At 43.2% G+C, this 12,268-nt stretch overlaps 1 protein-coding gene across 1 annotated transcript in view; it reads right to left on the bottom strand.

The window, feature by feature from the left end:
- Positions 1-12,268, bottom strand: part of MERTK (MER proto-oncogene, tyrosine kinase) — a 133,270-nt gene that overhangs the window by 37,695 nt on the left and 83,307 nt on the right. Inside the window, exon 9 of the mRNA XM_064371695.1 lies at positions 776-929. Within this exon, the coding sequence (XP_064227765.1) occupies positions 776-929 (154 nt within the window). The remainder of the gene's footprint in view (positions 1-775; positions 930-12,268) is intronic.

Genomic DNA, 12,268 nt, shown 5'->3' on the forward strand with positions numbered 1-12,268 from the left:
GGATGGCTTCCATAGGAAATATTTCATGTTCTATGCAGACCAAAGCACAAAGCATGCTGCCCAAGGATTGAATGGGTAAAAACATGGCAAAGCAGTACTGTTTGAAACACAGCAAAACAAGCACCAGCAAACAAACAGTCCCAGTTATAAACAGCTAAGGATTAGCTATATTGCCTGCCCAAAATTCAGTCATGTACAGTACACATCATTGCAACTAAGTTCAATAAGTAAAGTCAGAGTTGGCATCTGAAAAGACTGATCTTCCAAGTAAGTTATTATCCTTAACAGTAACTATAGCAGGGACCCATGGGTATTGGTAGTTCTGTAAAGCATGTTATCATATCTTTATCATTGGAAAAATTCTTTTTGATTCTTATTTTTCCTTCCTTCTTCTTTTTTTTTTTTTTTTTGAGACAAGGTCTCACTCTGTCACCTAGCTGGAGTACAGTGGTATGATCATAGCTCACTGCAACCTCTGCCTCCTGGGTTCAAGCAATTCTCCCACCTCAGCCTCCCAGTAGCTGGGACGACAGGCATGATCCATCATGCCCAGCTAATTTAAAAAAAAAAAATCTTTTTTGTAGAGACAAGGTCCCACTATGTTGCCCAGGCTAGTCTCAAATTCCTCTTGCTTTTGCTTCCCAAAGTGTTGAGATGAGCCCAGTCTTATTTTTCATTATTTAATCAGCCATCCATCCCTCAGGTTACTTTCTGGCAATCTGTGCACTGCTTGGACCACCACATCCTATCAGCCCCTACTGGGTATAGCTCTCACCGTGCGCAGGGACAAATATTTTCACTGGGTCACTGAAGGGTCCGACTCCCCCTTTTGTGACGGCTGCAATCCTCACTGTGCACGTAGCATTGTAGACTTGAACAGAGATCTGAGCTTGGCTGTCATTCTGGCCGACTTCCTCCAAGAGCTCTTTCTGGAGACAGAGGAAAAGAAGAAATGAAACACAGGGCTGGGCACACTGCAGGCATGTCTACAGTTCCTTCTGAGGGAAGCCATCCCACCCATGTCTGGGGGCAGTAGCTACACTTCCACAGAGTTTCTTCCTCACTCAGGCCACAGCCAATGGAACCAAAAAGTGGGTAGGGACAGGATGCAACCTCAAGTTTTGGGGCATTGGCAAGCTAGGGCCATGAGGGCTTGGCATTTAGAGTTGTCCTAAAGAAGCTTCTGGAAGAGAGGGAGCATGCAGATGTACCCAGATGGCAGAGCAAGACCGACTCCTTGAGCACCCGATCCTCAGAACCACCCATAGCACAATACGCCAGTCACACTTTCCCTTGACGTTGTCCACCTGCCGCCTGCCCTTGAACCAGCATGAGTGGGTTCCTGTTCCTTGAAATTATAAGAATTTCTACTAAAATCTACCTGGAAGAGGGCACTGACGCTTTTTTTTTTTCTTTCAGTGTGACATATGTACAACTTGCTCAATTTTTAAAACTCCGGTTTTATTTATATATATATGTTATTTTATAGTCACTGTCATGCAAACAAAGGAAAAAGAATAACCAGAACGAAGTGTTTATATGACACCTTCCTCCCTTTTTCCAAACCTCTATAATCATTATGCTCTCTGGTGTAGGAAACTAATCTTGTGTTTGGGCTGGCTTTTCAAATGAAAATTGTAGGGGCTGTGAAAGCTAAAATGAAGTTCTAGGAACATGTCTTTATATCTGAATTTTGGAAATTTTATTTCGAGAAAGAAAGAAGTATCAGGTCATGTAGGTCACAGATGTCACAGATCATCAATGAAGAGCAAAGGCAGTCTGTTGGTAACTTTATTCCCTGGTCACTTGCTTTCAAGCCAGTCACTTTCCTAGTAATAATGAAGAATAAAACAATCTCAATCCTTAAGGAGAAAGCAGTCCATCATTCAGGAGCAAGGGGGCACCTGGGTTGGCCATCCAGAGACTGTTTATAAATCTAAACAGACAGTGACCATCAGGGCCCAGAAATGCCCCCATGTCCTCTGCAGAAAAAAAACAAGCTGTTTTCTCTCCTCTCACATGACAATAGTCAACCCAGAAGATTTTTGTGACCTCTGGTCACCAAGAATTATATGGGAATTTTTCCCTACCAACAACCAGTCAGTCAGTTCCACAGCAGACACCAGCTAGGCATCCTCCAACCCAATTCAATTCCAATGTTATCACCTGGAAATAGTGTCAGATCCCATAGGGTGAGTGCTCAGTCCCCAAAAGTGCCCCCAATTTCAGATGCAAATCACAAGCCCCAGGTAGTCTGACTGGCTATACTTCTGACTGGCTATAAATCAGGGCCCCATCACCCACTCCTTGAGTTTGTTTAATTTGCTAGAGTAGCTCACAGAACTTAGGAAAAGACATTTACTGGTTTATTATTAAGGATATTGCAGAAGATACGGATGAAGAGCTGTTCAGGGCAAGGCACATGGGAAGTGGAGCGGAGCTTCCATGCCCTCCCTGGGTGCACCATCCCCTGGAAACCTCCATGTGTTCCACTACCCAGAAGTGCTCTGAACCCCATCCTCATGGGCCTTTTATGGAGGCTCCATTGGATAGGCATGATTCACAACCATGTAGGATTGTGGTTGAACAAAAAGGGCATGGTCTAATACTAATAGACTGAGTGAGGAAACCCAAGACCTATCTGTTCAGATTCTTCTTGGCCTCTCTGTGCATGGCTCCTTCCTCCAGGGAATGGAAGTAGGACTCCTTCCAAAATGTGAGTCTTATGACTTCTAATCAGATCAGGTGGGTCAAAGAATTTCTTTATGGCTGACTCTTAAGTCAGAAAAGCAGGGGAAAATTAGAGCCCTGCCTTGGGGAGGAAAAGGAGAAAGGAGTACGTGAAAAAGGGCAGGAGAAGATCAGCGAGAGAGATTCTGTTTTCTGTTTTCTGAGGCTTAAAGTGCCCCAGCATTATAACAAAAGACTGTCTTTCTCCTTTAAAGCTCTGAAGCTGCTTCAGAAACCAAGGACAAAAGACCAAATACTTCAACAAAAAATATGCTTGTTGTTTTAGTCCCTTAGGAAACAACAAGGGCTACGGGAGTAATGAGCCAGGACCCCTGGATGGAAACCTCCCTTCCACACACATTATATATATATTATGTGTGTACACACACCTCCAGAAACACAGTATGTCATAATATCACACCCCCCCCAAACAAGGGATGAAAGGGAAAATATAACCTTAAAATTTTTCTACCCCACTGGACTCTGAGTATATGACATTTGCCATAGACTTCTTTCTTAATTAAGTGAACAACTTAATAATTAATTTTTTTTGTAGATTCCGGTGATATCTTTTTTAGAAATAGTGCATTGGGCTGGGCAAGGTGACTCACGCCTGTAATCCCAGCACTTTGGGAGGCTGAGGTGGGCGGATAACCTGAGGTCAAGAGTTTGAGACCAGCCAGGCCAACATGGTGAAATTCCGCCTCTACTAAAAATACAAAAATTAGCCAGGCATGATGGCATACATCTATAATCCCAGCTACTCAGGAGGCTGAGGCAGGAGAATTGCTTGAACCCAGGAGGTGGAGGATGCAGTGGGCCGAGATCACACCACTGTACTCCAGCCTGGGCAACAGAGACTCCATCTAAAAAAAAAAAAAAAAAGAAAGAAAAGAAAGAAATAAAACACTGTATTTACTGCAAACTGTTTTTGATTATGGGTTAGTTGGTCATTCTGTATTTAATTTGGGAGCAGGGCAGAAAGTCATCAGGTAGAGTAACTCCATGGACCAAACCCCCACAGTCATGGAGCCCTTTGTTGACTCTGGTTATCGCTGAAACATAACTAACACATCGGCTTCACAGTAGACAGCTCCTCCAAAGGACAAGCCTCACGCCCAATGCAGAACACTGGCCTGTTTCGGCTGAGTGCTTTCTTTCTTATAATGACTCAAATATGATACCTCACTTTATGAGAGAATTATCTCAAAATAAGAGGAATTACACGATTGGGAAAGAATTAAATGAATAGAAGAAAAGGAACCCTAACAAAAACAAAATTATTCTTTTGGAAATAAACACTCAAGTAGGCTATAACATAATTGAGCATCTCATATCCCAAAATCTGAAATGTTCCAAAATCCAAAACTTTTTGAGCACTGACATGACACAAAGGAAATGCTAGTTAAAGCAGTTCAGATTTGGGATGCTCAACCAGTAAATATAATGCAAATATTCCAAAATCAGAAAAAATCCACAATCTGAAACACTTCTGGTCCCAGGCACTTTGGATAAGGGATACTTACCCTGTGTCTACTCACTTAGGGCCTATGACTCACTAGGAAACTCCAGAAAGGTTACTTTTTAAATTTCCATCTCTTATTCTTGTGAGTTAACAAATGTGTAACGTGTTTAGAACAGTGCCTGGCTCAGAGCAAATGCTCCCACCATTCGATGATGGCCAGTATCATAGCCGTTGCCATCATTCTGAATATTGAAGTATGACAAAGATACCGGCCAATGTTTATCAATCACATATTTTGGAGATGGTCAAGGGTTATCACAGTTTAAGGGTAGAATTATAATAAATGTTAACATAGTGATTAGAAAGATATAGGACATATATTTTAACAGAAGTTTAACAGTTTTCTCTAAGAATATCCTTAAATGGTAACCTTAAATATAGTTTAAAAAAGAATAGATGTAATTTTTTTTTTTTTCAATTTTGAGATGGAGTTTCACTCTTGTTGCCTGGGCTGGAGTGCAATGGTGCGATCTTGGCTCACTGCAACTTCCACCTCCCGGGTTCAAGCAATTCTCCTGCTTCAGCCTCTCAAGTAGCTAGGACTACAGGCATGCACTACCACACCTGGCTAATTTTTTGTATTTTTAGTAGAGAAGGAGTTTCACCATGTTGGCCAGGTTGGTCTCGAACTCCTGCCCTCAGGTGATCCACCCACCTCAGCCTCCCAAAGTGCTGGGATTACATGCGTGAGCCACCACGACCGGCCAGAAAATAGATGTAATTTATCCATACTGTTTTGGTGCCAAGTATGTAAAGAACGGGGTGCCCCAATTCATATCCCCAAATATTTAAGTCTGATTTTTAAAGTTGTCAGAGAAATCCATTAAAATCAGATGCATGCAGGAGCTACCCCATGTGTATTATATCTGGTGCTGTCAGGGTACAGATCACAGAAGGTGGGGCCATTTCCCTGGCATGAGGTGGTCTGGTCATGGGATGCATGCCATGTGCCAACTGCATATTTCTCATTGAGTGAGCTTTTCATTTTTCACCAACACCAGGTTCATAGCCTCAGGGACTTAAACATCTGAAAGCATTTCCTGGTAATAAAATCAGATTTATAATATGGCACTTGATTGCAACTCCACTTACATATAACATAAGACAGTGAATCTTGACAGTCAGGAAAGTAATAACACATCTCTGGAAAGTCAATTTGTTTTTTATCCTATGTGTGGCCTTAGAGTCAGGCAGGACAACTGCAGTGGTACTTGTTTACAATGCTCAAAAGACCTAAACATCCCCAACTACTCTATAAGAATTCACAACCCTATAACTCCTAACTGTATTTAAGACTATGGCCTATTTTATAACCTCAATGGGATAAAAGTTTCTGTCTCATAACAACAAAGGTGACTTATTCAAAGGGATTTCAAATTCACAGGTACCAACGCAAAACTCTCACATCTAACTCTTCAAAACATGTCCTGTTCTTCCTTCTTTCTGTGGAGAGGCCACATTGTGGAATCTGGATGAGAGACTATATTATGAAGAAAGCCAAGGGCACCTGGGAAAGTATAGGAGGGTTCTAAAAAGCACTGGTTTTGGAGTCAGTCAGACTCCAGTTTTTAGTTCAAGCTTTGTGACTCTGTGCCAGTTACCCAGTATCTCTGAGCTTTAGTTTCCTCAGCTGAAAATTGAGCATGTTGTCTTTCTCACAGTGTTTTTTGAGACAGAGTCTCACTCTATTCCCCAGGCTGGAGTGCAGTGGCGCCATCTCAGCTCACTGCAACCTCTGCCTCCCATACTCAAGCAATTCTTCCACCTCTGCCTCTCGAGTAGCTGGAACTACAGGCACCTGCCACCACACCTGGTTAATTTTTGTATTTTTAGTAGATATGGGGTTTCACCATTGGTTGGTCAGGCTGGTCTTGAACTCCTGACCTCAGGTGATCTGCCCATCTCAGCCTTCCAAAGTGCTGAGATTATAGGCGTGAGCCACCACGCCCAGCCTCACAGTGTTTTTTATAAGGGTTAAATGAGTTCTTTTATGTAAAACACAGTACATGATCTGGCATGTTCCAAGTAATCAGTGGTGGCTATGATTATCCTTATATCATATTCAACGTGGTGCTAAAGTTGGGTCTTCTTTCCCTATAAATAAATAAAAAGCCTTCTTACAGAATTAACCTTGTGGTATCTTTCAAGTCTTGGTGCATTAGAAAAAATCATCAAGGCTGTCTAGTTCCCCAAACTAAGAAGCTTATTTGATCATTCACGGAGTTTATCTCCATGGTAAGTTTCTCCTCCAGGTGAAATGTACCCTATTTGATCAATCCCTGGGTTTAAGAACTGGTTCAGATCCCTGGCTGGCCATGAGAACCTTGCCTATTCCTCATACTTCAAGATAACATCAGTTCAAATGCTCTGTTCTTCTTTGACAGTGAGAAGGAAGGAGAAAAGAAAAAAGGAAGAGGTGCTGGGCACATGCCAACAGCCAGGCACATAGCTCTCCTCATTAGGGGAGCTTGTTAGCAGGCCGAGGTCTCAGGCCAAGTACATTGAGGCTTCCCTGAGTCTTTAAAGAAGTTGGTTCTCTGGGAGGCAAATGTTGCAGTAAGCCGAGATTGTGCTCACTGACTCAAAAAAAAAAAAAGGAGTTTGTTCTATGTATCATGCTGTCTCAAGGCTATAATAATCTCTGCTATGAGACTTCCTTCTAAGATCTATACCCTTTGGACAAAAAGAGCAAACCAACATCAGAGCAATAAACCCAAAGCAATGAGCTCCATAAAACCACACATAAAAAATGTGTCTCATGGCCGGGCGCAGTGGCTCACGTCTATAATCCCAGCATTTTGGGAGGCCGAGGAGGGTGGATCATGAGGTCAAGAGATTGAGACCATCTTGGTCAACATGGTGAAACCCTGTCTCTACTAAAAATACAAAAAAAATTAGCTGGGCATGGTGGCGTGCACCTGTAGTCCCAGCTACTCGGGAGGCTGAGGCAGGAGAATTGCTTGAACCCAGGAAACAGAGGTTGCGGTGAGCCGAGATCGCGCCATTGCACTCCAGCCTGGGTAACGAGAGCGAAACTCCGACTCAAAAAAAAAAAATGTGTCTCTGTCTAAGGTTTAGGCAATTCTGGGTCAAAGTTAAACAGATTTATTTTCTGTTGAACTTCAAAGAAACTTGCCAGTATACATGGTAGGCCTTCAAGGTGGTATAATATGCAATATTTTATAACTCTATTTACTCACTGAACTCTTTTTTCATGAAAGATTCACTGACACTTTATGGGAATGGGGATGGGGTGGGAAATAGTAGTCCACACTTAACAAAAGACTGTCCCATTCACAGAGAGAAATTCTCCAGCTGGTTTAGATGGTGTAGCTGGGCCCACACGTCAAATCTATAGTGCCATAAATGCCTACAAAGCAAGGTCAAGGCCCTGTGTTCAGACAGTATGAAGATGAGCAATACCTTCTTCCGACTGCAAAGAGAACAGATTGTATTTGCTCTTTATCTTTGGGTTTTAAGCTCTGATTTGGAAGGCAAGGAATAGCAAGAAAAATGGAACAAAAAAACATAGATATCATCATTGAAATATAATAAATAGTCATACAGTAAAGACCAAAGGATTCTTAGTCTGAAAGTGACATGACCGTTGTAGGAACGCAAAGGTACAAACCCGTCTTCAGTGTAACTGCAATAAGCCAAGCAAAAACGACTGAAAAGAAAGTTCTGAAATTGCATACACACAAAAAAACCCCACCCTTAATTACAGTTATAAGTGAGAAATATCTTTCAATAATATCCATCTCCTCTGTCCTGCATAAGGAAGTAGCTTTAGTATCAACAAAAAATGAAAATGAAAGGATAATTTTGAGAGACGAGGTTGTGTCTAAGCTTTGCCCATCTGAGATGAAGGAAATTCAAGGAAATCGAAGTGACAGATGCCAAGATCATCTCAAACTTCCTTTTGGGTTTGGGTTTCAGGGGCCTCCCAGGGTCCGTCTTTCTTCTGTGTTCTTATTTGCCCCTAGTTTTGGATCATTAGCTTGAAACTTAGCTGCAACAGAGAATGTTTTCCAGAGTAAAGTGAGCCACTGTGTCTTTGTGTTACAAGACTGTCATGATTGGGCCGGGCGCGGTGGCTCATGCCTGTAATCCCAGCACTTTGGGAGGCCGAGGCGGGTGGATCACAAGGTCAAGAGATCGAGACCATCCTGGTCAACATGGTGAAACCCCATCTTTACTAAAAATACAAAAAATTAGTTGGGCATGGTGGCGCATGCCTGTAATTCCAGCTACTCAGGAGACTGAGGCAGGAGAATTGCCTGAACCCAGGAGGCGGAGGTTGTGGTGAGCCGAGATCACGCCATTGCACTCCAGCCTTGGGTAACAGAAGTGAAACTCTGTCTCAAAAAAAAAAAAAAAAAAAAAAAAAAAGACTGTCATGATGCATAAAGTATAGCATAAAGCACAATAAATGACTTCACTGGGATGATCTGGCATCCCCAAGGAGGTAACTGACTAGAAAGGTCACAGCCCTAACTGTGGCCGTTCTGTTCTCTCCACAGAGGGGACCGTTCTGAACAAAGGGCAATGAGAATGCACAGCCTCGCTGAGTGCTAATGGCATTTAGTGCACAAGGCTCTCCAGCCAGAGTCATTCATAAGGTTTTCATCATTTCTGCCCTTTAGTATGCCTCAGCTCAAGAGGCCCCCTTCGGAAAAGCAGCTTTCACCCATGTCAGAAGTAGAAGGAGAAAGGATGACCTGCAGTTCTTTAAACAAACTGGCTTGTTTTTAGACAGCTCAAGTATCTGCTGGTAATCACTATTTTCTGCCAACTGGAGTAAGATAAAATTCCTACTGAACCTTTATGCTTAGTATAGCTATACCAAGCATTCAGCATTGTGAACAAAAGCCTTTCCCTCAAAGAGGCATTTGATTCCGGTGACTCAGCCAATGGAGACAAGCAGTTAATCCAGAGGCACCTTGCACAAATGCCATGGGACAAAAGACAAGAGGAAAGGCTGCTTCTCTCGTGGCTGTGACTTTTAAGCAGGATTGCTACTACTACAATTAATACCATGATCATTTACTATGAGGCAGAACAATATGGACTTCTAAGCCTTCTTTTTCTCTACTTCTATCACATACTGCTTCTAACAGTCTGCTTCCTGATAGGTAAACTCAGGCAGGGAAATCAAAATAAATAAATTTCAAGTGTCCTTTCAGAAAATGGCAGTTTTGATAAATGCTGGATATGTGGCTAAAAATGATTAAAACAAAGCTTTGGCATCTTCGATGGGTGCACCTGCTCACCCATTCACCCTGTTCATCTATCATGCAAGGGGCTTACTTTCATGTGATGCTCCATATGGATGCCACAAAGAAGCTAAAATTTGGATCTATTATATGGTTTGGCTATGTCCCACCCAAACCTCATGTTGAATTGTAGCTCCATAATCCCCACAAGTCATGGGAGGTAACTGAGTCATGGGGGTGGGTTTTTCCTGTGCCGTTCTCTTGATAGTGAATAGTCTCATGAGATCCTAAGTTTTATAAAGGGGACTTCCCCTGCACACTCTCTCTTGCTTGCCACTATGTAAGATGTGCCTTTACTCCTCCTTTGCCTTCTGCCATGATTGTGAGGCCTCCCTAGCCATGTGAAATGTGAGTCCATTAAACCTCTTTTTCTTTATAATTACCTAGTCTCAGGTATGTCTTTATTAGCAGTGGAGAACAGACTAATACAATCTGTCACTAGGGTTAGATTGATCAGGAATATGGCAACACAGAAGAAGCATGCTTTTCATGATCACGGTAAAGGAGAGACAGACTTGATAATGAAACGAGTGCATCTGCCCTTCCATAGATGTTCTGTGTCACAAAAGGAGGCAGCGTTATCCCACTCTCTTCCTTTCCTAGGTGGGAAGGGAACCTGTCTGGAAGCTGCCCACCTAACCACACCCAGGCATCATTACCCAGCTGCCTTTCCTGCTGCTGTACTGGGTCCAGGGTTCCCATCATAGCAGTAGTCTTTAGACTTCAGAGAAATCAAAATCAAATGTCCCTCTGGGTTTGACTGGAGTCATGCCTAACAAAGTCATTGGAAGGGCACTAGCTGGTAGTTAGGGAGGGAGCCTTAGTTTCACACGTAGATTCCCTTTGCCTTTTGTTTGCCACTGTGAAATGAAACCAGTACTTACACTAAAGAGTCCTCACTGAACTTGCCAGCTTTAGCAAGGATCTAAAGGATCTTGCCAGCTTTAGATTGATTATAAGGCAGGAATTACCTGACATACTGATGCTCCCCCACCATACACCTACCCAGTTCCGAGTACACACTGGTATTGCAAATAAACATTGCCAACGATTCTGATACACACTTTTAGGGAGCAAGAAAACCTCTAGAGCTGGCAGGAGCCTGCTGCTGAGTTCCCTGCTCAGTCTTGGAAGACCAGAGTGGAAATGTGCTCAGCAAGTATGCTCTGGTGGAAAGAAGGCAGGTTGGAAGGTTACTCAGCAAACTCAATGTCATTATTCATAAAGGAATCATCTAGGCCGTCTTCATAATCTGTAAGTCTCAAGTGGTGCTCCTGAGCTCAACCTTGTCGTTGGCTCCCTTGCTATCGAACAATTCCTACCTGCCTCGGCCTCACTTTCAGGGTCCTGCATTTTAGGGTCAGAACTCTCAATCCAGCTTCATCTCATACCTCGCTCTCATAAAAGGGTCATGTTCCAGGCCTTCAAGTGAGTCAGAACTTAAAGCTGCCATATTGTGCCTTCTCTCATGTTATCTTTTCTCATCTGAGACTCCTCAAACTTCATCTGTCAAAATTACCCTAAGCTGGGATGGTTAATATTATATGTCACCTTGACTGGGGGACAGGGTGCCCAGCTATGTGGCTGAACATGATTTCAGGGTGTGTCTGTGAAGGTGTTTACAGTGAGATTATTATTTGATCGGGGGACTCACTAATGCAGACTGCCCTCTCCAGTGTGGCTGGGCCTCATTCAATCCATTGAGGGCCTGAAAAGAACAAAAGGTGAAGAAAAGAGGAATTCTCCCCTTTTCTTCTGCCTAAATGCTTGAGCTGAGACATCAGTCTTCTCCTATCCTTGGACTGAGATCTACACCCCTGCTCCTGTTCTCAAGCCTTCAGACTTGGAATGAATTACACCACTGGCTCCTGGGTCTCTAGCTTGCTGACAGCAGATCGTGAGATTTCTCAATTACCTCTGTAATTGCATGAGTCAATTCCTCATCATAAATCTCCTTCTATACATACGTCTTCAATTAGCTGTTTCTCTAAAGAACCTTGACTATTACACAAGCCCAATTCAAGCACCACCTTTGCTGGGAGAGGCAGTCTGCCATGGGCTCCAAGCATCTTTGTACATCCTTACTGAGCATGCCAAACTGCAAGGCCTAACCGTCCGCAACCCTGAGCCATGCTGGGGTTGGTCACATGGACAATGAAGTAGGTCAAGGTGGCCACAGCATGACAACCGTGGAACTGCACAGAGGATCAGCTTGTTTGCTGCTCACTACACAGGGTGCTGAGCCCTTGACCCTTGTACCTTCAGCTGCACAATCCACCAAGTGGGTACATCACATTGCCCAATGGGACTTGGTGGGGCAGGGAACCTGTCACCTGGCTGATGCACCTGGTTGTGTGCTATGCAGTGACAGACTCTATGTCCTGATCCAGTAAGTCTCGTGTCTAATTTTGGCTTGTCTGCAGCTGTGTCAGGCTGGCCAGTGAGCTTGCCTAGTCACTTCCTCTGGTGTCTACTTACCTCTTGCCATTCTCTATGAGGATGAGGTTATTCCCTGATCTTCTTCTTCTGCAAAATCCCATGAAATTTCCAAAAGGCCATGAATTGCTGGACTGCTAAGCCCTGTAGCTCCCTGACCTAATGCTACAATTATCTGGGTAGTCCACACTGTTTTCCTATAAGAACCTAAATTCCCTGAAGGCAAAAGTCAGGTGATGACAGAGGTGAGTTCTATATCTATCTCCTGAATAAGTAAATGAATGAATAAATGAATGAGTGA

This window comes from Aotus nancymaae, unplaced genomic scaffold (assembly GCF_030222135.1).
Source record: "Aotus nancymaae isolate 86718 unplaced genomic scaffold, 86718_ANA_hifiasm-v0.15.2.pri h1tg000155l, whole genome shotgun sequence".
NCBI lineage: Eukaryota > Metazoa > Chordata > Mammalia > Primates > Aotidae > Aotus > Aotus nancymaae.